General features: G+C 36.6%; 3 protein-coding genes and 4 non-coding genes across 10 annotated transcripts in view; 4 read left to right on the top strand and 3 right to left on the bottom strand.

Annotated features, from left to right (window-relative positions):
- Nucleotides 1–8,865, top strand: part of LOC126920979 (tyrosine-protein phosphatase 10D) — a 48,258-nt gene extending 39,393 nt beyond the window's left edge. For 2 of the 4 annotated variants that reach the window (XM_050732036.1, XM_050732037.1), the window contains 5 exons: nt 8–260; nt 577–834; nt 1,616–2,000; nt 3,668–3,757; nt 4,751–8,865. In XM_050732036.1, the coding sequence (XP_050587993.1) occupies nt 8–260; nt 577–834; nt 1,616–2,000; nt 3,668–3,729 (958 nt within the window). In that variant the 3' untranslated portion in view covers nt 3,730–3,757; nt 4,751–8,865. The remainder of the gene's footprint in view (nt 1–7; nt 261–576; nt 835–1,615; nt 2,001–3,667; nt 3,758–4,750) is intronic. The other 2 variants (XM_050732038.1, XM_050732039.1) reach the window with 1 other exon arrangement.
- LOC126920983 (protein shuttle craft) overlaps nt 1–26,793 on the top strand; it is a 219,593-nt gene that overhangs the window by 80,565 nt on the left and 112,235 nt on the right. The gene's annotated exons all lie outside the window — the stretch shown is intronic.
- LOC126921281 (uncharacterized) lies at nt 13,675–16,316 on the bottom strand. Its single transcript, XM_050732737.1, has 4 exons — nt 16,275–16,316; nt 15,726–15,837; nt 14,450–14,649; nt 13,675–13,920 (listed from the first exon to the last, which is right to left on the bottom strand). Exons 1-4 carry the CDS (start codon nt 16,314–16,316, stop codon nt 13,675–13,677), a joined length of 600 nt encoding a protein of 199 aa, XP_050588694.1.
- On the bottom strand, nt 17,976–18,048 carry Trnaa-agc (transfer RNA alanine (anticodon AGC)). Its single transcript has one exon. It is a non-coding gene; the product is annotated as a tRNA-Ala (tRNA).
- On the top strand, nt 19,409–19,530 carry LOC126921589 (U5 spliceosomal RNA). Its single transcript, XR_007712469.1, has one exon. It is a non-coding gene; the product is annotated as a U5 spliceosomal RNA (small nuclear RNA).
- Trnap-agg (transfer RNA proline (anticodon AGG)) lies at nt 19,895–19,966 on the bottom strand. The gene has a single exon. It is a non-coding gene; the product is annotated as a tRNA-Pro (tRNA).
- On the top strand, nt 21,188–21,261 carry Trnat-agu (transfer RNA threonine (anticodon AGU)). Its single transcript has one exon. It is a non-coding gene; the product is annotated as a tRNA-Thr (tRNA).

Below are 26,793 nucleotides of genomic sequence, written 5' to 3' on the forward strand. Positions count from 1 at the left end.
CTTGCAGTCGGCCAATTAAGATAGAAGATTTTTCGGAACATTATCGCACGATGTCGGCGGATTCTGATTTCCGTTTTTCGGAAGAATTCGAAGAACTGAAGCACGTCGGAAGAGACCAACCGTGCACAGCCGCAGATTTACCGTGCAACAGGCCAAAGAATCGTTTCACAAATATTTTACCTTACGATCACAGCAGATTTAAGCTGCAACCTGTAGACGACGAAGAGGGTTCCGATTATATTAACGCCAATTACGTTCCCGTAAGTTTGAACTTTTCTGTCGCATTTGGAATTTTGAAATTTCAAGAATTCGCGTGGTTGGGAGGTGGCGAAAACGAAAGTGGTGAAACATCGCACCGACGCGGTGAAAACAAAGAACGAACGATACGTTGACTTTCGGTATATTATGGCTAATTTTTCAACGACGAGACAACTCATCATGCCCGACCTAAGGATGCTATCTTGATATTACAAATATTATATATCGGTTATAGATATGATCCGCGTTACTCTTTGAAAAATCGATAAATAAGATTCTAAATAAGATTCGAAGTAATAGGTATATTTTATGCACCAGGGTCACAATTCTCCAAGAGAATTTATCGTCACGCAAGGACCTTTACACTCGACTCGCGACGATTTCTGGAGAATGGTGTGGGAAAGTAACAGCAGAGCCATCGTAATGTTAACAAGGTGTATCGAAAAGGGCAGAGAAAAATGCGATCACTATTGGCCTATGGATACCCATCCCGTTTATTACGGAGACATTTGCGTCACGATATTGAACGAAACGCATTACCCTGATTGGAGTATCACGGAATTCATGTTGTGCAGAGTAAGGAAACGTTTGTTATTCCTATAAAATTCTTTCTATATCGTATCGTGTATGAAAATGGAGAAGAAAACAGGACTGCGTGTATTTTTACAAAAATATACCATTATGCTACCCTAATAGAGCCTGTTTAGTATCTTCGACTCTTCGTACTTGCTTGCTTCGTTCTTATGAAAGCGCGCGAAGTTGCGTGTTTCTAAATTTTGCGATAATACCGATTCTTATTTAGACTAAAAATAAAAAGGCTATCCAAGACCGTATTATCGTTCTACGTTTCTCAAAGATAAGATGTTTTTACTACGATGTATAATTTGTAAAACGAAAGCGATCGAAATAAGACGAAATAATATTATACGTACACGTATATAGGCGATTCCTTGTGAAATAAAATAAATATTTGTCAAAGAATGATAGTCCCGCTACGGAAAACTAAGAAAAGTAAGAAAAGTACGCGTGTTTCATCGAAGTACACCACATCCGTATACTTTTTAAGCGACCGATATAGTTACCGAATCTACAGACGAGTAACGTTAAAACGTCATAGACGTGTACCCGCTCTGATCATCGCAACGACGATTAAAACACGTGTATCTTGTTTCCTTTATCTTTTTAGCTTTGCATAGTCGGTTATTATTTTTGTCAAATATCTATTTTGCTTGTTGCTTTTTAGAGAAATAATGCTTTTCGATGACTGTGGAATACCTATAGGAAAGAAAAAGAAAAAAAAAAGGGAAAGAGAAAGAAAGGAGGAAAAGAAAAATAAACAAAAACGTTTGTTCGACAGGGAGACGTGAAGAGGGTCATTCAGCACTTCCATTTCACAACGTGGCCAGACTTTGGTGTTCCAAGTCCGCCTCAAACGTTAGCCAGATTCGTTCGGGCGTTCAGAGAGAGAGTTAGGCCGGATCAAAGGCCTATCGTCGTCCATTGCAGCGCAGGGGTTGGTCGCAGTGGTACGTTCATCACCTTGGACAGAATACTTCAACAGATTTTGGTATCGAAGTACGTCGATATCTTTGGAATAGTCTGGGCGATGAGAAAGGAGCGTGTTTGGATGGTGCAAACGGAACAACAGTACATTTGTATACATCAGTGTCTTCTGGCGGTGCTGGAAGGTCAAGATATGACAGGGCCACCGCGGGAGATTCACGACAACCAAGGTTTCGAAGGTGAGTTTCCGTTTTTCAGTTCCGTAATTTAGTAATTTTAGCGAATTCGAGGAAGAAGCTTCGTTCTTTGCGAGAAAAGCAGGGATGTGCGCGTATCAACGATTCCTCGACACTCGTGATTGACTCGTAAATCAGTCGTAAATCGAATATATGCCTACGAACATTAGCTATGAATCGACCGAAAGATCGACTGTCTAAAGCGCTACAAATATTTTCTATGACGAAAAGCGTTCAGAATCGTAAGTACACACATCCCTAGCGACGATACGATATACTTTGAGCATCGAGTATACCATGTGTTCGTTATATTTTATACGTTAATAGAAACGATGCTCGAAGATCCGCGAAGTAAAGAAGAGTTACTTCTTAGAATGGAAATTTAAGTTAACGATGTTTGAATCAGGGAAAAATGCGAGAACGTTGATGATAAAAGTTTGCTCCACTTATTTCCTAAATATAATTCACCTTTGTCGATGCTATTTACTTTATGAATACATTTTCATATATATAATAAATAAAAGTACGAGATTTTTTAATATATGTACGTTAAAAACTCTGGTATATTTTATCTTAAAGTATGGCAAGTAAATGTGCAGAAGAGAAATTCATTGAAACGTAACTTTGGATATTTATCGCTTTATTTTGTTGGACAACCGATGCATTTTTCTCTTTTGTGCGAGTTAAATCGTTACAAACGAAGAACAGTAGCGCACGAGTGATTCGCAATGGACGAAACACCTATCAAAGTGCGAGATATGCGCTTTGGAGGAGAAAGCGAATCCATAATTTTAAAATTCCCGTCGTAATTCTTTGTCTCTTAATCTCGGTAATTTACGAACTCGAGTTTTTATCGACTAATTATTTTTAATACGAGAAATTACTGAAATTACATTAGCAACGAATACGTTCGCTGCCGCTCGTAAGTATGTGCACGCTACTCAAACGGTCGATTTCTACCAAGATAGATAGACGAATGTTGTTAAAGTATATGATTTAATGGCGAACTAACGATAACTTTTTGTTCAATATGTAAATTTCAACTCGCGTTTAAAGAAAATATTCGTTATATTACGTAGGCCCCTTAATTTGGAACAGGCTTCTCTATCTCGTATACCAGCCAAGGATAACGAACCGCTTAAATAAGAGAACCGCGTAACTGCGTATAGTAACAACGACGTGTAATACAGATACCAGTTTTTAAATTAACGTTACCCTGTCGTAATATTCTACGACAGCTTCGATAAACTATAAGACGGTTGGATGGACTTTCCATTTGTAATTTTACAATTAAATTACACTTTAGCAAATACAAGCGAGCGTTCGCAAACTTTTGAGCGGTAGCTCGAATCGGCATATAAATGGTATTTTAGTAAGAGGCAAGATATAAAAGGAAGAAAATTATTAACGATTCGGGTATGAATCGTAAGAGGCTCGGTGGTGGTGACGGTGACGGTGTAGTATATGGTTTTGACTTTTATGTTTTCTTTAACATCGGAGAACGAAAAGGAAAGGAAAGGAAAGGAAAGGAAAGGAAAGGAAAAGAAAAGATATAATATATTCGGTTTTGTGTCACGTGCAAAAGTGTTTGTTGCTTTTGGTAAATCGTATCACATCCGTACGTAGCGAATCACTTCCCTTCTCCAACCTCGTAATCCCTTTGAATCCAGGCAAGAATCGAAGCTCCGTTGAAAACACAAAGAGTTCCGCTGAGGATGAAAAGGAAAGGTGACCCTCGAACTGCGATTCCGGCGTCGATGGTAATTTCGATCCTCGCTTATTTCATTTTCGACCTGTTTTCTATTTCTTTGTTGTACAGCGTGTTGCATGCGATGACTAGTCTTACCCATGCACGTGGCATGAAAGCTAATCGATAGAAAGTGGCACGTACGTTTCGAAGGTACAGGCAACGACCATCTTGATCGATATACGATCCATTTCAAGAGTAAACATCATACACCAGTTGATACGAATATACGATACGATGTATCGACATAAATTCATAGCGAATTCATAGCATGTAACCAGAGATCTTCTTTATATTTCGTAGACTTTACTAAATCGCATCCGCTATCCTTTTGATTTCTAATAATCGTCACTTTGAATAGCAAACAACAAAATCGTTTTCTTTTATTCTTTTACAGTTTCGTTTCGATCCACGCTTTTCTTTGCCAATCGCGATTTTATCCTATTAGCTCCAATCTGTTTAATTGCCGGTCGTAGATCGTTTCCTTTCTTCGTTTTACGGAAAAATTATTGTCGTTTCGTGCGCGCGTCATATAAATTTATTACGTTTCGCTGACAGATAATTTATAACGTTAAACAGCTGATAACAGATTCAAGTCCGAAGAAAAATAATCTATTCGTAAACAACGTTATTTGTAAAGGAAAGGATCTTTTACTTTTTTCCTAGGCGTTACATCTTTCTTATATAGTGTTTTGCATGACATTCTCGGTGATCTGTATCGCGTAAAAAGAAAAATAACGTCCTAAAATAAATCGCTAATGAAAAGTAGCGCGATGGAAAAAGCTAACGTTATTTCTCATTTATATAACAAAGCCACACCCCCCTCCCCCCACGATATTACATTAATTTGCTGCATTCAATTAAACAGCTTTACGATTGGTTTCTATGATCTAGCAAATAGCATGATCTTTTATTCGATTTAAGCATTTAAGCATTTAAGCATTTAAGTTTGTAATTAAGTAAAATTAATCAAACGTTTCATTCTCGTTCTCGTGTATTTTTACAGACGACGAAGGAATAGCAGAATCAGGAATGTGATGTTCGGATACCTCGTCTCATGCAGGAACACGAGGATATTTTAGAGGTATCTCGAAGAGGTGCAGCGCACCGTACGAAGAATAGTATTACGATGATACACGTACGTAGCGTGTTATCTAAAGCGCGAAAATGGCAATGAAAGCGAGAGTGTAGAGAGTGAAGAGCGAAGAATAATGGTCGACCGGATGGTTTTCGTTCGGTTCGTTTCGATCGATAGTCGATAGTTGTGAAAGTTAATTCGGTAATATGATAGCACGAAGCCATACGATGCTTGTAAACGTGCTCTAAAGAAGAAAACCGATTAATCAGCGCTGGACGTTAAAAGAAGGATGATGCGCGTTTCCTTCTTTAGCGACCACTTGCGACTTGCGACTTGCGACTTGCGAATGGCAAATCCGTTTATATCGCATAAACGGTCAATCGCACGTTTACGTTCGACTTTCACGATGAGAACAGAACGTTGGTCGACCGAACGAAAGTATCGACGATTCGATGTCACTGATGTTTCGCTTAATCGATCGATGCGAAGGAAAACGTTATTCCTATTTCTCGCGTGGTAGACGACGATGTACGACGAGGAATTTCGTTTCTTAAGCAAGACGATGGAAGACGTTGAAAGCAACTAGCCGAGGAATCGAATTACGATGACCGAGGTCGAAAATGGACAATGAAACGGACGCTGAAAGAAAGGGCCGCTTTAACGAACGACGATGGAATTCTCTGAAATTTTTCAGACGTAGATAATTCGTAACGCGCATAGAAAATTCGATCGAAGGCAGCTGTATGGCAGCGTATAGCTTTAAAAATGGTTCGTTTTCTCGAAACATACTAAATCGAAAGTAGAAGTAAAAGAGAATAGAGAATGCAGCAACGATGGTGTTATTTTTCATGACGTTTCATGTTTAAAGACGGTATGTTTCGGCAACAAGTATTCGCAACGAGAGAACGTACGACGATACGTATCTTACGGATCGCAACGTACGTTCGATCGTTGATCTGTCTCACCGTGTAAATATAAATCGATGTTTTATTTTACACTTGATTAGACGATTTTGACGTGTTCGATCTCGATGTCTCGCCGAGAGAATGTTTCTGCCTCGATTTTCATGTCGACGCGATCGTTCGTCGATGCTCGTGTTTAGGTACCTATCGCGATGTAGATAAGTCCAGGTTGCATATCTTAAGGATCGTAAGATGCGTATCCCGCATTGGGTTGCCACCGTTTCGATCGAGACGTTCGGTTCGCGACAAATCGACTTTCGTAAGAAAGACGACGAATGCTGGAAAACCCTGATAAATCCTACGTTCTTTTCGTTTATATCTTTTATCGACGGATTCCACTTATTATTAAATTTTATTTTTACTTTATTCCGCGTACAATTAGATAAAATAGTAGATCTTTCTCTGTGTAATTATCGCTTTTATAGAAATACGTAGATCCGTCGTTTACGAGTCGTAAGATCTAATCGAAAGATCAATTTTTCCAAAGTATTTTTACGAATTTTCAATCTTATTTTCGAACGAACGTACGTTTATTTAACATTTAAATATTCTCGTATTTTGTTTTGTTTTGTTTTTTTTTCTTTTTCGTTTCTATTTCTTTCCACTTGTATAAATTATTCTCCGTTGATTGATAAACTTTTACTATTATTTATCTACACGCGCTTTAAGACGATCAAATCTTTTGCTTGTTTCTCCAACGCAAAAATTCTAAAATTACGTTGTAAATTTAAACACGACTTGTTGGGAACCCGACGAGAATTGGCTCTGCGAACAACGATTGCCGATTCGAATCGCGAGTGGCAACTATCCGTCCAAGGGCTGTAGTAGAGACGCAAATTAAATGTAAAACGTTACTTAGAATGAAAAAAAAGGGAAGGTCAGAAACGCGAGAGAGAAGAACGATTTCCTTTTTTTCCATGATAGGTAAAAGACACGTCAGTGGGAACAAGAAACTCGCATCTTCGTAGAAATCATATCACTTTTCACAAGAATCATTCGACGATCCGTATAATATACGTATTTACTTATTAACAGTCGATTCGAAACGACGATCGCGATATCGTTCTCGAGTTAATTGTAGCGTAGATCGTTCGTTCTTTGACATCGTCGTCAACGTCTCGTGCCGTTTATCATTAATGTGAGACTAATTCGTCGAAAGAAAAGAAGGAAAAGAATGAAAAGAAAGAGAAGAAAGAAAAGAAAAGAAAGGAAAGGAAAGGAAAGGAAAGGAAAGGAAAGAAGTAAACCAAACGACCATCGAACTGTGAACAAGTCTCTTCTATGCGAGAGTTTCAAGAACAAAACTTTATACAATTTAGACGATTAATAGGACTACGATTTAGAGAATATCAACAGCCAAATGTCCGAGGAACAAAGTCAAATTTATGACTCGTTATTAATTTCACTTACCATCGAACTGAATGGAAATGAGAACGCATTAGGCGTAGTAACAAGTACATTTACTTACTTATTTCTAAAAGGATCGCCAAGTATTATTAGTTTTATACGATCATTCGTCTGATCAAAGACTAACCTATTTATCCTGTTTCTTTGTACATGTACGTATACCTTTCGTTATACGTCAATTCAAGCGTATTTCACGTATTTCGTATCCTTTTTTAACGATTCTTATAATATTTTTCGATATTAGCGATAGAAGATGCTTGGCTACTAGTAACGATCGAGTAAGTAGCAAACGTTGAACGACGACGGGTTTAAAGGTAGAGTACTTAGAGTGGGATTTGCTCGATGCTACAAAGTCGTGTACTTAATTTTCTATTTACAGGTGAGGCAAAAGTAGGCGTGATCGGTAAATTTTTAGATGTTTAAGAGCAACAGGGAAGTCGATTACCTGCTTTCCCCGTAATGATTTCCCCGTAATGATTTCCCCGTAATGATTTGCCCGTAATGGTTTTCCCGTAATGGTTTCCCCGTAATGGTTTCCCCGTAATGGTTTCCCCGTAACGGAGAAAGAAAAGAATCGACAAAGGGATTGAAATTCACTGCCCATATGTATTTTTGGAGAAACATTTTTATATCGCCTAAGCACATGCATACGTAGAACGATTCGTAAAACACGTGATCGTACTTGTATCAGAGAGAAAAATGTCCGATCGAGTCGATGTTCTTTTATCGATCGGTTGGTGGGCCCTCGATGTTTTACATTTTTCTATCTTTAAATTTCGCGTAAATGCCCGTAACTTAAATACCATCGAAATTCTTTATCGCGTAAACGGAATACAAATAGTAGAGAAGTACTTTAAAATAGTATAATTTAATACAACTTGCACGATAACTTATCGACTGATAATATTGATAAACCGTTGTAAATAACAACGAGTTAACGATTACCATCCGATCTGCTTTATCGTTAAATATAACCACAGGTTACAGATTTTCTACGATTTTGCAATTTACGTCACATAGAATAAAAATGTAATAGCGTAAAATTTCATTTCTCTCTTTATCAAATTTGTTACTGCGATGAAAGAGGCTTTATCGGTATCGACCATTTGTTGTAGCATTCGACTCGTTAAATTTCGTTAATAGCGTTGATTGAATCGCGCAAGAATCGTAAGTCGTGTACTATACGCCGATATCGGTTGACCGTTAATCGAGAAAATTGCCAATTGATTGCCAAATGCGTTAGAGTATTACAAGGTGATAAGACTAACATATACGTATATAGTCGAATCTTATTCCGAGCTTGTCTCCTTTGTAACGAACATTTCGTCGCTTCGAATATCCTGAGATGTCGTAAATAGAATTATACTCGCTTATATTTAGCAAACGAAAAAACAGACTGACACGCGTAGGCCAACGGATCGATAAGGAAGAGATCGATCGGACAACTGCAGTTTCCAATCCATCGAACTTACTTCTTTGCTATACGTATTGTATATGTATAACACTATGCTGTACATTTGCGCGCATATATTATCAACCGTATCGTCGATGTTTCTCGCGTAGGTGAATAATCGTCGAGTATCGATTATTCAGATCGATTTTTCAGTTTCAACGTTTTGATCGACGGATCTTATTTAATACGATCACGGGAATAAGAAATAATTTTACGATGTATATGTCTTTTCTTTTCTTAAATCTAGAAACTAATGCGATTTTATTGATCGTAAGATGCAGGTTTTATAACGCGTTTCAATCGGGGTTTCCTCGTTGAAAAAGTACTTGGATACTTTTAACAGATGCTCGTAAAGTCATCGATTTACCACGATCGTAGATAATTTTCAGTAAAATTTATCGATCGATGTTTAAACGAACCTTTCCCATTTTTATAAGTATGCTGTCATTAAATTTCGCTCTCTGTCTGTTTCTCTCCCCCCCCCCCCCCCCCCTCCCTGCCCCTCTCTCTAGACTTGTTTCTTATGGGAACATTATAATTTTCACGTTTCGGTAAAATTTTTATGTGATAACGTTGTCGATATACAGAGCAGTCTTCGTGTAAATATGGTAAGATAAAAATCGAAGCAAAGGATATTGTTTTGTTTCTTCTTAGGATATCGGAAAACCTGTAACGTAATAATTATTTCTACGTATTAAACTAAATAAAAAATACGTGACGTATATTACGAAATTAAAAGTATAACGTAACGAATTGCGAATAAATCAATTTTGCTAATAATATTTTACTGCTTTTACGTTGGAATAAATTTACAAATCTTCGTCGTTATCGAATCCTATATCGTTAATACGACTCGAGTTAGGTCGCATTTAACCCGATAACAAAGGAAAACGGATCGTAATCTTTGCGAACTGATTGAAATTCGGTTTCCATCGAAACGTGCGCATATTCGCGTAAAATTGTCCATTATACGTGCAAAAAATTAGTTAGGCAATTGTTTGCAAAATAAATTTGATTAACTTGTACGGTAATTATTATACGCAATCTTTTATTAAAGATTATATTGGCTATATGTATGTATGTATGTATGTATGTATGTATGTATGTATGTATGTATGTACATATATATTTGCACTCCGATTCAAAGGAGACATCGTATCGCTTGTGGAAAAGATTACACGCTTCGTTACTGTTAACAATTTCAAAGTAAATGTCGGTGTACTGCTTTTATTGGATCAGCTTGGGAAAAGTGGTGAATCGGTTTGATCCGTTCAGGTTGTCGGTATATTTGCAACGCGATGCACGAGCAATTGAAAAATTCGGTCATTGTCCGTGCAAGCGTGTAGATAGCACCGTCGCGATGTAATATAAGAACGATACATGTATATGCGGTAAGCTCTCGATTACTCTATAAAGCTAAAGCGTTTAGCGTTTCGTTATTATATTGCGTTACATTGTATTATTTTTGTACGAGAGAAATAAGGAGAAATCGTTGGATAAATTTTGTCTGTTTTTAACAAAGCATCGTATTAGAAATATTCTCTTTTACCGGCTGTTTTACCGTTTCAAAAATATCAAAATGTAAATACCGCGCTTTCTACATGAAAATATGCAACTTCATTTTTATTCGTCGTAATTGATATTTTCGCTTAAATAGATTTACTTGTAAAAGGACAAAATTTATCGAACGATTCGACGAAAATAAATCAGAATTTCATTGGAACAAAATTCATAGACCCGTCAAATATTTCTATATACTGAGATTAATTAGAGGATCGACGCTACGAGATGTAAGTTTTTCGAAACATCTGGTAGCGATATTTCCAAGACATATCACGACAGGTAAGAAAGGAGAGCGGTACTGGCCGTCGATCGAATTGAAATTATTTTCGTTTTTACGGTGCTCGATTCCAATGTTTAGAATCTCCGTCGGAAGAAAGTATTTTTCTCGATGTATCGATATGTTCGCTGTTCGTAAACGATTGGTCAAGAGGCACCAGCTAATCGTTAAGAAGATCGAGCACAGGGATATCTGGTCGTTAATACGATGAATGTGTTATTCTGTGATAAATCGTAACTGTCGGCCGAGTATGCAAGATTCTATGGACGTGAGTTGGAAAGATGTTTTCGTTTACACGGATGATTAATTACAAATAATGTTCGATCGATCATCGATTCGTGCCAATTAATTTTTAGTCGATCGATAAATATCCAAGTGTACGGTGTGAGAGAAATATGATGCGATAACGCGCATTATCACTGCTGTACATAGTATGATAATTAAGGATGGAAAGATATATATATATATATATATATATATGTACGTTTATATTTTTTAAACAGCGCGCACAAATCACAGATCCGTTAAATACCATGAAACGTGCTTAAATAACGATGTCCGCGATTAAGTCGATGGTGTTAGACGCGATATATGGTATAGCTAGTCTATTGAAATTATGTTACCATTCAAGAGGAAACTGTGAAAGAATCGGTAAAATTTCTCAGACAAACCGATCTTTTCGTACGATGATTATATAAAAGGCAAGCTAAAAACAGATCCCTTATGGTTGTAACTAAACTAACTAAATTATTATTATTATTAATAACGAATCGATATTATAAACGAATTAAAGGATTCACACGATGCTCGAATATCAGCTCTTTCTTTCAAATTTATCGTTTCTATTACATAACGCAGCTGCATGGAAGTAAATTATAATTTAACGGACTTGAATGGGTCATTCGTCGTTAAATCGTTGAAACGAACGATTTGCTTGTACAGAAATATTTGTTTCTACACAAATATTTGTACAGAAATATTGGTTAAAAACGTATACTTTGGTAATATACTAATTCTATTTTGTCGTAATATGTATTTTTATACATATTATAACATAAACCTATTAAACTCTTTGCCTTATCGCATTTTAAGTCACGCTCGATCCAATTCATACTTTTAATCTCGAATGCGTTGCCGTTTGTACTTACTAATTACCGACGCATCAACCGATTATTTCCACGAGTTATTAATTAATTATTAAATTAACGATAAATGTATTTATTTTCGATAAAACTGTACGTTATTACATCGCTGTCGTTATCACTGATACATTGTGTCTTCTTTACTCAAAACGAACGAATTTCGATGAGAAATCGATCAAATAGAAGATCAACTTTTTGATTTTACGCGCAAAGAAGGCTAACCGCGGATTATATCTGTATATGTATAACGTTTCGATATTATAGCAGCGAATAGGCGACGCTCGCCTAACTAGCTACTAAGAAATCGTAAGGCAAGGGGTTAAATAAGAAAAAAATACGGATTAAATAAAAGTTTAATCAGAGCAACGTACGAAATACGAAAATTTTGTTGCGTGCGAACCAAGTATATGTTTAGATATGAAAATTCGCAGATTTTCATCGAGCACGTGCCGCTATAACGTTTTCCTTTCGAAGCAGTAGTGGCGAGATTTGCGTGCGCAAAAATGAAATTACGTAAGCTACGTAGGTCTACGTTCTTTCTTTTGTAAATATAGAATTTTGTACCAGCTGCCAGAACAGCCGATCCTTAGGGATGATTTTACGAATCATCGATACCAGTAAATCCGTTAATCGGTAATCCGTATCTAAAAAATGGTACAGCGTGCGGAGTACGAAGGGGCACCGGTTGTCTCGCAGAAACAATACGAAAGACGAAATATGCGTACGTAATAAATATGGTTCTTCCAATAAACTAAAGTTTCTTTCTTTCCTTAGTTTTTCCAATAAATATACATCGTCGATAAAAGTCGTTTTTCCGAAATGATTTTCCGTTTCTAGGTCTGTCATTAAGCTTATAAATAATTTTGCTCTGCGATCTTTGCCAATCTATTTGGACGTCTTTGGATTGTGAAAGAGAAACTAAAAGTGAACATTTTTTAATGCGTTAATTTGAAATTGTATTAGTTACAAAGGGATGTTGCTAAATGTTATTAATATATAGCGACTAAAATATTATCGCAAACAGCTAAACAAAAAATTTGCACCGCTGTTCTTAAAATTCTTTCTTTCGATTAAATTACACGAATTTGGAACGCGTGTGGAATTCTTTAATCAACTCGTAGTCTTAGTCTTATTCTAGATGTGTAATTAGATGAAAGAATATGCACGATAAACGCGTGCCTAAGTTATTTCGATGCAAAGGTAAGAATAACAATTTTTTTCTACGCGGAAAATGGTCTACATCGGTCTGAATAAAACTGACGTGCTAAAAAATGCTACACGTTGGAATACGAGTAAAGTAAACTTTGTTTTATCGTTTTCTTTTCTTTTTTTTTTCTTTTTTTTTTTTTTTTTATTCTACAGTCACGTTTACACGTATTGAAACGATTTCCATAATATATAATGCACTCGCAACGTGTCGATTGATTTTCAATAACGCTAAAGCTCGAACACCGAACGAGACAAAAATTTTTACTCGTCGATTCTCTGTTACAATTATACGGGCAAATGTATTCGTCTTTCTAAATGCACCGTGCTTGATCGTTTCGTTTCACGCGCCGTCGTATCTGAAAAATACGAATGAAAGTGAATTTCGTCGCTATATATACGACTATATATAATACGACGAAATTAACATCGATTATAATTACTACTGTAATCGTGATATAACAAACGAAGCGTTAATTACTATCATTTTTTATCGCGTATCGATACTTCGAACTGCGGCGACTTAAATCGAATATTCAAAATTTGACAATTTTTGCGGCGATTCGGTGACTCGCGTCTGTGGCGACGAAGTGGACGTTGACGAAGATAAATTAACCGTTCTTGAACTTAATGGCACTTTCGGAGGTAACGAGCTTATTTTGTCGCGTGTCTTTAAGTTAGGCTCCAGCGTAGCATTTCCACTTTGTGGTCGTCCTGAACATCGAAAATCTACGTAAATACCACGTAAATGGGCGTGATTTACGATTTTTACGCGAATTTTTATATTTCTTATATTTCTTATGTTTTTACGAATACGCGTTAAAAGATCGTAGCTTTTTTTTTTACTTTCCTCTCAACTGATTCAGCATCCTTGAAAAAATGCCCGGTGAGTTTTCTTCTATATGCTTCTTGTCATCGTTGTCCTCGTTATTGGGATTACGACGCAAGATGCGGCTCAGGGAGCCAGCTCGAGGATGGAACATTTTTTTCGGCGAGCCATCTTTATCCACCAGCTTCAGCATTCTACCTAAAGAGTTGCTCTTCTCTCTTTTCGCTGCGTCCTCGCTTTCCGTAGTTTTAGCCGAATTCTGAGAAAAATTTTCATTTGTCCTTTGTTAGAAAGATATCCGCCATCGTAAATCTACGATCTAAAATCACTCGATCGTTTTATATGTGTTATAAAAAAAGAGGATTTAAGAAAATTGTAGAGAGACGATGGTTTTGATTTTACAATAGCTATAGCTTACGTATGTGTAAAATGCAATATTATTTCTGAAAATCAGATTAGTTTCGATTAAATTTCTTTTTCTATCGCGCTCATTTACTTCGTATTTGGTGTACTCGTAGTTTTATAATTACGAGCGACGTAATTATAAGCGACGAGTTTCGTATTAATAACTCGAATCGATTATTCGGTTCGTTAAAAAAAAATCGAGGCCCCTCTTCGATAGGAACTTGGAACGAAAAATTTTCTACGTCAAATTCCCAAACGTGTAACTCCTTTTCTGCCCAATTAATCTTCGCTGTTCCCCTTTCGTCAAAATTTCTATCTGCGCCTTTCGATCTGATATAGCGTTAGGGCAAATAATATACTTTTTGCAGTATCGAGTTGCTTACGATATCGCTATCGATATCCAGGCACGATTTATCCGCTACAGGTGTTTGGGAGCGCTGCTTAAACATTTTTCCCATTCGATTAAGCGTAGCAGTCTTCAATTTTCGGGCATCTTGTCGGACAGTCTCGGTCCTCGATAGTCTTTGCGTTAACTCCGCGGACCCGTCCTTTTTCTTCGAAACGCTTTTGTCTTCGTCCGAACCTAAGCAAGCAAATTAAACCGTTCGAGTTGATTTACTTTCACATCTCCCAACGGATACGTATTTTCTCCTCGACAGAGTATTTCACAACTGGGCCCTACAGCCTGCAGGCCACGCTCCTAAAGTCCTAAACGCTAAAAATAAAGTATCTCGTTCTTTGCTTCGCATCGTTCACATTTTTTCGTTACAAACATCTCCGCTACGCGTTCGATCTAGTCCAGCACAAAAATTATACGTATCTCGATAGTTACTTTACGTTGGAACAAATCACTAATAGGTTTTACCGCGCCAGATAAAGAATATAGAATCAAACGAGTTAAGATAAACTGGTGTACTACGAGACGAATCGCTCACTGAGAATAGTACATTTGCTTTATACGCTGTGCTTAGAACCCTTACAAGGCTAATTCTTAGCCAAGCTCGTTGATCGTGTAACGTAAATCACGTCAGAGACCAGGACACACTCACACACCGCGGACAGGATGGTGTCCCGATCGGCATACTTCGAACCCGATGGACCGATGAGGGAAACACATGGCGACCTTGGCGACAATGTATATTGCCGGAGTACCTGAGGATTCATTTATGGTCTAACGGTCCTTCCACCAAATGTTTTAGAAGCGTAGCAACGGTCACGTACGCCTACAGGGTAGTGGGGATAACGAGGGATGACAAACAAAGAAGGAACGGATGTCACCGAAAGTAAAAATATTGTAAGAGCCTCAGTCTCGAACGGTCACGGCTAGAGCTCAGAAGTGTCTTACAAGCGTATAAACGAAGAAAAAATAAAGTTTTCTTCTTTCTTTTAAATTTCTTTTTATTTTACGTGACAATCGTTTGGATCAATGGTTACGATTAATTCAAAGTTAACGCTCAACGTCAAACTTTTCGTTTCGATCTCGCTATCACTCACGCGGATGTCAACCGCGTTATTCGACTACATCTATTTACACCTGGCTATTTTAAATCCCCGCTGCTTTTCCCTTTCACGCGTAATCGTTCTTTTCTCGAAAGGTTTAACGTTCTCCTTTCGCGATAAACGATTGCCAGTTTCTTGCGTGTAAATTAGTTTACTTACTCGATGTGGCCCGCAACACGATCGATCGCGAATCCTTAATTACATCCTGTTGCGTGGAAGAACGATTCGTCGAACCGTGACATTCGTCCAAACCAGTTGCTCCTGCCGTACCCTGTTAAATCAAGCTTCGTCTTTTTATTTCGTTTCTTAGCTGCGCGGTCACGCGATACAAGCGTTTTATCATTTTAAACGACGTTCGAAATTCTTTTAACGAATCTTTCGATGATTCGGGTTTTATCGTCATCCTGGTCGTTCTATACCGGTAAATGGAAGCCACGGTTCTCTTGCAACCGGCACCATTGCTAGTTAAATTACGATAGTTTCAAAAGATAGAATCGTAAAGTGGCATTATAGAAACGAATAGGAATAAATTTAAACTCTGTAGCTCGTGACGTTTAACGCGATGAAAATACAAGATGGCGATATAGTTGATATTACGCGATTCGATATAATGGCATTGAGATTTGTACCGTTTGACAATGGGAGTGGAATAAGAGAGTGGAAAAAGCAAGACGAACGTGCGATTGACGCGCAAAAGAAGCGACGTACCGATTTCTGTGGTTTTACTCCTTTCTGAGCACCGTCGTTCATTTTTCGTTCGTTTCTTTAGCCAACGAACAGAACGCGAATCCGTGAAAGTAATCGAAAAGGATTGAAACGTGGTTGCGTTTGTTTTTTCCTCGCTTGACTTTTTGATTGACGATGCGCGTCGTTCATGCCTCCGCTTCCGTCTCTCCGATGTTGTTTTTCAACCTCGAGATTTTCTTCAAAGCTTAAACATTCGCCAACAATGCGTTAACGTTTCCATTCTCTCAGTGCAAATTCACGAAACGTGCACGAAAACGTGGTTCAACGTTGTCGTCTCACGACGTTCTATCGGTAAAAAGTAATTATACCTCGTCAGAATCGATGTACGAGCGTTTTCCTTTTTCATCCCTGACCAGCAATGGCGGAATGACCGTTCATTGTTTCGCGAGCTGAAAACGTAGTAGATGCTATTGAATATATTTGCATTATTAAGGCTTTTTCGCGTCAAGAATATTTATATTGCCCAGATGACAAGAACTTTTATCGCAGTATCTACGCTACGTTTTCTTCCGTGTGAACTGACGTTTATTATTTTATCTCTGTGTACACGAAATAGAAGATCGGACAGACTTGTATTTAAGAAAGAGGAATTTTTGTCGAAATAATTCGCTAATAGTCGGAATACTAGTCCTCCTTTTACATCGTTTCCAGACTAACTAATCTTTCTTGTGTCTCGATGATGTCAACGATCAGCCGATGGAACACGTTTTTCCCATTTGTTTCCAAGATATCTCTCCGCACATGGACTGCCTGGAACGCATTGCTCAGATGTAAAATAGTATTTAATCTATCGTCGTGTTCGATACAACCAATCTATGGTTAAATGAGTATCGTTATGTGGCGTTAAAATATTATTTTACGTTATGCCAGACAATGACGTTCTTTTAACAGACTTTTAATGGAACTTAAATACCAACTAATATGCAAATCCCGGGATTAGGTTCCTCGCAAGTTAGCGGGCAGGCAGTACCGCGATCGTTCCACCATTCGTTAATTGGACAGCTCGCCTGTGTTGCTGTTTTTGTATGTCAAACGATATTAGAACCTCTAAAACTCTTCAAACATATAAATCTTTTGAAATTTATGATACGAGTTACGCTAATGTATATTCCTCTGATCCTGCGGTATCCCCGCGACGTTCCATTTCTAGATTTCCGCGTAATATTTAAGAAAACCATGATTAGTAGCTAAAGAAACGCGATAACCAAAATGAACACTTGAACAAAGGAAAAGATTTCGTTTAACATTTTGATTCGTAACAAAAAGCTCTGTCGTGAATTAATCGTTATTGATCGTTGCAAAGCTGTTCGCTATAATTTTATCGAGTCCTCCTCTCGAGTTGGCATAATTAACCACCAAAATTACCGATGCGCACACAGCTATCGAGACTTGGTCGTATTATGCGGCAATACGCTTTGTTCGATACCCGAAGAATAAAATTAGTACGATTTCTAGAACTCAAGTCACGATCACCTCTATGAGTACTCTACCGTATGACTGACTCACTTGCCAAAGCTTATCGTAGCTTGCTTATCGTTCGTCAAAAATATGGGGTGGAATATTAATGTATAAAATAAGGTGTACAAAGATTTGAAAGCTTTGATATATAAAAAATAAAATTAGACGATATATATTATTTAACAAATAATATATATTCTGGAATGGAGGCGCCGGGTATCGATCCCGGTACCTCTCGCATGCTAAGCGAGCGCTCTACCATCTGAGCTACGCCCCCAATACAAATACAATTATTATTTTCCAATTTTCTGGTCATTATTTTCTTTTATACGAGTTACAAAGCTCAAAGTCGCATAAACGTAATTTATCAAAGGTGTCGATATATCTACGACGGTATTCAGCGTGCACGGCAAGATACGAGGTCGAGCAACCACGAGAAGACGCTTTCATCTTACGTTGCTACGTTCGTTTGTAGCTGCAACGCGAGTTTCGCTACCGACGATGTTAGTAACGCCACTCATCGTGACAAAAAAACGCGTAGCATCGAAAACGGTTCGCTACTGTTTCGCGGACACTGAATTCGCGTTATTTTACAACGATCGCTGCATGAACGCTTACCGGCGGTATCACCAGTTCTATGCCTAATACGCGTCACAATGTAGGTGACCCTATATTTACGATCATGCAAGCATTAGCAACGTCATGTTTGATCTTGATAGAACGCTGATTTACTCTGCAGGATCGTCGTCATTCCGATCGTATTATAGAATTTGTGTATGCCGAAGAGTATACAAATCTTAACAATAACTATAAAAGCAAAGTATACAGGCATTTGAACAACTATGTAAATTCATTGACATTGGTCGATGCTTCCGTGATTCGACGAGCAACAATTTGTTTACGGCGGGATGAACGACAATTTCAGTAATTTCTTCGTTGATATAAATTTTAATCCCGCTAAAATATTAACAAGTCCCGTCGCGATATTGTCAAAATAATAACGTACATATAGTACAATCGGTTGTCAGCAATTTTCAGACGTAATTTTCTCGAAAGCGGGGCCGCAAACAAATAATCGTTATCCTATATTTTTGATTTATCTTTTCATAAGTAATTCACCGTTGTCATTCTATACTGTTTGTTCCGAGACACAATCTATAATGGAACAAATAAATTGTTCATAGATGTAATTTTCTTATCATTAAATTATCGTTTTATTATCATATATTTATTAAATTACTTTTATTAGATTTTGTTATCACATTGAGGTAAAACAACTTTTGTATGTTATCCCCTATATAAATATTAAACGATCGAAATTATTTTATTTCAAACAAACCCATGTTTTTGAAATAAAATGAATATTTTATTTCAAATATTCCCACGAACGAATCTGTTTATATAAGTACAAAAATCTTTCAAATAGAACATAAATATTTTGAAGCATTACGCTGTCATGAAAATTTCTAAGAATAAACGAATATAGTATAGTAAATAAATAAATACTTGATAAAGTCTTGAACGTTTTGACGAATAATTATGGCGTAAATGCATCAAATTCTCACCAGGGGGACACGTTTCTCACTTGCGGAAAAGGCACTGGCGTAAGATAAATTTCAACGTAACGACGGTACCTATAACTTCGTTCCCCTTCAAATAACGTATAAATCTTTCGCCTTTTACTAAAGATTTCCGTGGAGGGGAAACTCGATAAGTTTATAACTAAATTTTTGTTACACCCAACAACATTTGTTGGGTACTTAATAATTCAAAGCATAATTGATTTATAAACGAACGATTTAAATCATTATTGGTGCCAAAATGATATACGTATGATTTTTTGCACGGATAAACAATTTAGTAGAAATTCAATAAATTTCAAAGTCCGTGTATATACGCTTAGGTTATGTATATTTTTCAACTTTGACTGCAAAAAATGACGGCTTTGCTAAAAAATAAACGAAACAAGTAAATATGAAGTAGTAGTACATAAATTGTTCTTTTAATCTTGATATTGTTTATCAATAGAGAGTTTTCAAGTAAAAATTTTTAGCAATCACATAGGGAGAATAAGTAAAATTTGTGACGATAATTATGTAACAAAAAAAAAAAAAAAAAGAAATGGGCTCGTCCGGGATTTGAACCCGGGACCTCTCGCACCCTAAGCGAGAATCATACCCCTAGACCAACGAGCCGCTGTGCATTTGGTTTAATCGACTAAATATTATAAGAGTGAATAGTTATGTTGTAATATTAATACTAATGAAATAATCGTACAATTAATTGTAAAATCGATTCGACTTCGGGGTTGATTTCGTGTTGTCGAACATAACGTTATCGCCTTTTTTTGTTTGTCATCTAATAGTTTTAAGTTCAATAGTTTTAATATATATATAATTTTCCTTAGAAAAATAAAATTGACCCTCGTATGTCGTCCAGGCATTTTCCTAAAAAAGTCGCATCCTTTAATCGCGTTAAATCACGTCCTCCTCGAAACCATCCAATTTTTATTTGAAACATTTAGCGATAAAAACATTACTTGCGTAGTAATCGGAGCGATTACAGTTACGGGCTCGAAAATGCTGCATTCGTGTTCGTATCGTTGAAACATCTGTAATGCAACGACGAAACCTTTTTATTTCAAACCTTTTGGTGATAAAAATTTTATTGACACATTTGCGAGATTTTCCTGATTGACATGAAATTAAAAGCGCATATGCGTATGACACGCACATTGTTATAAAATTTTATAGTGAATTTTATATAAATGTATGCAGATATACCGTCGCATCGGCCAATTTTATCTCTGTATTTTGTGAAAGTTTTAGCTCTAAATGTTAATCTCGGTTGATAATTGATATGGATTAAAAATGTTTCTCCGTACATTCGTATATAAATAACGGTCTTCATGCCAATTCGCTGCGATAAAAATTAGAGGAATTATTTCATTTTCCTTAGAAGAAAGAGCGTACCTATTCTGCGGAGTCGTTTTTCCACGATAATTTTAAAGAGATTACTTCGTTCAAAAGCGTGCATGATAGAGTAAAACTCTTAAAGAATAGGAAGCGCACCGTCGCTTGTTGCTCCGATTTTAGCTCTACAGGCCTCGTTTTATAGATCTTTCTATGTGAGAAAAATCCGCCTTTCAAACCTGTATGTCTCTTTTTTAACAATGCTGCTCAACTTTTCAACAAAATTTCAAACACGTAAATTTCATTTTTAACGATCTTTCAAATCATTTCGTGCAAAAGAGTTGCCGTTTATCATTTTTTCCGACGCGCCGCGACACACGAAGGGCCTCTAAGCGTAAACCCCGTTAGATAGATTTATAAATATTTCTTTTAGATAATTGTAATATATTTTTTAAGTGTTGTTATTCATAGTGATTGAAATATTAAAGAGACGTGGAAATAAGCGGCGCCGTGGCTTAGTTGGTTAAAGCGCCTGTCTAGTAAACAGGAGATCGAGGGTTCGAATCCCTCCGGAGCCTTAAATCTCTCAACCTAATCCCGGCATAGCGTAAGAAGGAGAAGGGGTTGGTTGTTGGTATATTTTTTTGTTTTTAAATTGACAATAGGTAACATCGAAACTGTCAATATTTACGTAATTACATATTTTAGAAATATCGACGAACGTTAAGCGAAATACATCGTAACTAAGAAATTTCTAGACGTATAAAAGTAGGAAAGAAACGAAATTCCAATAACAACCATATTCAAACATCATTGGAAATGAAATAAATTCGAGACAATAATATGTGATAAATTTGTATTTTCATGTGTACACGGACAGTGGACAATCTCCTGGTCTCGACGGTGCTTAAAAGACTAGATTGCGTGCCGAAAGCACGATGTATGGCGTAACCATATTGCAAAAGCAATAACGAAACGTATCGTTTACCGATGGCAGTTTAATTTTGTTCCGTCCTGTAATTCCAAGGCTGTTCGTTCGAATTCATACGATTATTGCGTTTGAAATTGAAATAAAATTCCTTCGAAGCAGATTCCTTATAAAACGAAAGAACGGTTTCAGCGTTTTAGCGTCGTTCTTCTTTAACGCGTGGACGTTTGAAAATCATGTTTATTTCTCACAAATCTTATATTCTTCGTGTACCTATATTTATAAATAACGTTATATACGACGAAGGCATATATAGTCACGCCACTACCTATTGTTAGCAAGGAAAATGCAGCCTATCTGTACACCGTGTATAACGTATTACATTTCTTTTCGTCTATACTCGTCGAACTTAATTTCTTCATACATAGTATACTATACTTGAGGTCTACTTACAAGCATTCGCACGACTCGCTTCATCTCTCACAGTTATATTCGACTTTCGCGTTACTCGATTACATCGATCATTCAACATTGATTGTAATGGTATCTACAATGCGGATGATACAAAAGTATGTGGTACTCTGCGCACAATTGTTCGCATTATGTATGTCTGTTCAAACGGAACAGAAAAATTAATTACAACTAATTTGCGTTACGATTTCAGATTTGAAGAATCTATATAATACGTGCTAAAGAATGTTCGATTAATATGGTACATAAAATTAATTTTTCCCGAGAATAGAGTAGAACGTAATTTTATATTTGTATCTTAAAAATTTACTCTGACGCAATATTAAATCAACGTACGAGATATAATATTGTTGTATCATATCAATTAAGATTATGTAAGGCGTAAAACTTTATTTCAAGCATCATCCTCTCCTTTGGATATAATGTTCACATTTGCGAATCATGAATTCATCAATATGTAAGTAGATTTTCCTTATTCAACGTACGTATATTTTTCGGTTACTTTCGTAATTCAACCGTATTGTTTAAGCATTGTACACAGGCAAATAAAAAATTAGATTTTCACACCGAAAATATTGGTTTTAGTATCTATAACGATCGAACATATTTTATTCCTTTTAGTTTGCATTACGAACGTTTACAGCTTAAACGTCTTGTATATTTAGTCGATCGTTGTTAGTTCTACTAATGCACGTTCAAATATGCGCGATATAAAATAGACATTTTTTGATGGTCGCGACAGATCGATTCAATTTTTTCTAGGATGTATTTTGCAATTGGTACGAGGAATAAATTGTGGAATCAGTCGCGACATTTTTAAACGTATAGCCAATTATTTGCTAGATATGTATGGCGTCAAGTAACTTTTTACATAATTTACATTATTATACTGTCAAAGCAAACTATCGGAAAGGTGGAACTGCACGAATGCCTACTAGTTAAAACGTAACGAAAGACAGATGATAATTGACTTTTCTAACAACGGTTCCTTATAATTGAACAAGAACACGGACATTTGATATGTTCTGGTGGACATTCTTCGTTAAAATTTGCTACTCGAACGTTAAATGCTATACAATTGGACAACGAATCGTGTCTAAGTAAGCTTAATATCGTGATTTTTCACAGATATATATCCGTCGGACGTCTTGAATATTTACACAGAAGAGATAGAAATATTCGTTAACAGAATTTCACATTAGAAATGAATTACGAATAAAAGTGGTACGATAAATTAGAATTTAATGAAATATTTTATCCAACGTTCTGTAATAATTCTTACTCTCACAATTGGTTAATGTCGTGTAATTAGTTTAGTCGTCTAGCACGGTTCACACCGTATTTGTTGTTTGTAAAATTTACTCGTTCATTCGATCGTCGAAAATTCTTGTATTCTGATTTAAAATTACATTTGAAAATTAACTTAGAGCGAATAAACGAGAAGACTAAACTAAAGACACATTGATTATTTCGATAGGAAATTTTATCGCACAACGCAGAATTGTTAAGCGATAATTATATTAAGCGCGCAACCGATAAAGATATTGATCGATATCTTCGTAAGGATGAAAATGATATATTCTTCGAGAATCATCGAATAAACGGTAATAGCTTTAAAGAAACATTCGCGTGTTCGGATATGTTTCGCGTCGTTGGATAATAAAAAGATCGTAAATTCGTTTCTTCTTCCCCTCGGTTCTTTTACGATCGCTGTAGAATGCATGTGCGGAGAATCTCAAAGCGGAATACCACATTGTCCGTGACGTTACCAACGATCCTTTTATGTCCTGTCTCGCGATCCTTGTGATATTATTTCTTACGTCGATCACTAAAATCCCATAATCAGCTTTCTTTTTCTTCCCCTCCGCCTTTCTGAGTACGTCGCGTTTACGTTTACGAACTGATGTATCGAACGCAAAACGATCGATCATCCGATTCGTAAACGCGTGGTCGCTCCGACCAGTGAAAATCGTATGTACGTAATATGTGAAACGTGGAACCGAGATTATGTCGAGATCTTTATGAAAAACTATAAACCTTTGTTTCAATCGTCTAAAAGTATGCAACGAGTAAGCGACGATAAAGGATTACTTGCCAAAGTTCAAGTGTTTCTATCTCTAAACAGGCTCGACTCGTGTTACTCGTGGAACTCGTGTACGTAGAGTGGCTCGCGAAAGTATTTGTACGCTTATCGATGTATTATGTGTCACGTAGGTGAAGATGTAGGAGGAAAATATTTGGAAATTTCATTAGCAACGTAACGAGGCTCGACCGTCGTGACTACGAGTATATTGGTCAAATTTGAAACGAATTTCAAGATGTACATTACGATAGAGATTACAAGATATTTTATTAACGCAAGCATAATTTCATTCGCTTCATTTCAGTTTCAGACGATTTATTTACTTCTACTGTTTACCACTTAATTATTCGCTAAGTGTATGCTCGCGATAAACGTCTTGTAGCTCTTACGAGTCTTACCCACACGGCAGTAGTTGTCACGGTAACGATGTCTCGTTGCTGTACTAATGAAATTTCGAAAAGTTTTGTACAATGCCTATAACGCGTTTATACCTTCGCGAGCAACCGTATATCTTTCAGCTAGCGTCGTTAAAACGTTAAAACGCTATTTATTTCGGAAAATTGATTAATTTCCGTGCTACTGTCGCATTAATTCGCAAATAAAATTGCAGATACACAAAGATAACAACTATTGCTTTTCGACGTAACAGCGAATTTTCACGTAAGTTGCCGGTCGTTGAACGATACGTTGAACGTTGAAGTTACGAATAAATCAGGTGGCAAAAAAGTTTTCTTAACACGTCAGATCGAATTTTAGCCGGTACGTTCGGTTTACAGTTATTTCGAACGATAAGCTTCGTACCTTCGTTATACGTTCGAAATACAACAAAACCGATCAGTACACGGTTCGAAAATTCCACTTTGTAATTTATTTATGCAAGATGTTCGAGTTTGAAGTAAAAGACAAAAGAAATCTCGTATTTGGCATTAAGAAATACTCGTTTTAAAATTACCATAAACCTTTGGTCCTTGAGCTACGACAAACGTATAGTAAATAATTCAAGTCCAGTATTGTCGAAGGACTTTTTAAACGTGTTTCGTATTTCATCGAAAGAAATAATTCTTTTTATTTCCGAAACACGTCGCACATTTCCATAAATAGGGAACAAATTTTCCTGATTTTACAAATATTTTTCGACATTATTCCGTCATATTACGTAACGGATAAACTTTCTCAAATATCTATCGACGTTTCATGATGCGTGAATATAAACAAACTTTTCTATTTACGTACTAATGTAATCATTATACCGGTATATGCGTTCGATTTCGACGTATTCTAAGTACATACACCTATAATCTTTGTATTTAAATGTGTTTTAATTCTAAAGCCTATAAGCTTCACGCTCTTTCGTACATTTTAATAAAATCTCTATGTTAGTGTATCGCTTAATTAAATCTATAAGTTTCAATTTACATTCCACTTGTATTACATTTATAGACTATATGGTAAAGTTAATGGCGTTTTTTTTTTTTTTGTTATTTGAGACTGCTTAATGTCCCCATTATTACAAAAATTTGACGTAGTTACGTATACGTATATAGCGTATATCTTTGAAATTGTTCGAATCTGCATCGAATAGCGAACAATATGTAGATGCTACCAATGCTATTATTCAATCTCATAGTTATCATCTGCCGATTATTCGTACCAGTTTAAAACGTGATATCGATTTGGAATGTTCTTTGAGAATTTTTCGAGAAATCCGATTTGCGAAATAGATTTCCAATCACTCTCTTCTCGTGTAACGATAGCGAACAACTTCTCATACGAAGTGTGCTTCGTAATGTATTCACGGCCGGCCACGTAAATATTCGGGCATCGTCTAAAACAGAGTAACCCTTTAAAATTCGACTCGAAATCGATTGGAATGTTTGCGAAAGAATCGGCGAAAGGATTAGTTCTTAACCGAGCGAAATTATTCATAATAATTTCAAAGGTTAAAATAAGGGAAAAGTTTAGGTGGGACGTGCCTCCGTAATTTTTTTTCACCCGACATCGAACGTTTCAAATTTTAGTTAATCCTTTCTAACTGTAAAGAAATTTCTTTTCTTCGCGAAGAAAGATTATCTTGGAAAACGCTAGTATAATTTAGCGAGGACAATGCCATTTTCTTACACGATTTTCACGGATAGCTTGAGAAATTACAATCAAGGGACTGTACAGTTTTTTTTCCTGCGCGCTGTTTCGCACAGAGATTCCATCTTCGATCGATCAGTGATTTTTACGGGCCACGCGAGGTGTGATTCAGTTTCGGCCATCTTTCGTTATTTAATTATTTAATGCAGTTCAAGAGCGTCGAAACGATGCTCTCAGTCTTTGGATAATACTATATCTAACGTACTACATACAGTTATATTATATACATACGTACGAATATACGATTACCTATACAAATACATGGGCCGTATTATAATACTTTATTTATATATATATATATATATAAATAAAGCGGTCGTATATGTATATGTATATGTATATATACACGAATGCATATCGGTAATCGTTTCGTTCGATACACATTGTCCTTGGTATAAATACGAATCACTGGAGGCTTCCACGGAGGTTGTTGGTGCTAGTTGTCGAGCGCTCGTTATTACGTATTCGCAAAATCGATTATACCAGATT

This window comes from Bombus affinis, chromosome 10 (assembly GCF_024516045.1).
Source record: "Bombus affinis isolate iyBomAffi1 chromosome 10, iyBomAffi1.2, whole genome shotgun sequence".
In the NCBI taxonomy this organism is placed as follows: Eukaryota; Metazoa; Arthropoda; class Insecta; order Hymenoptera; family Apidae; genus Bombus; species Bombus affinis.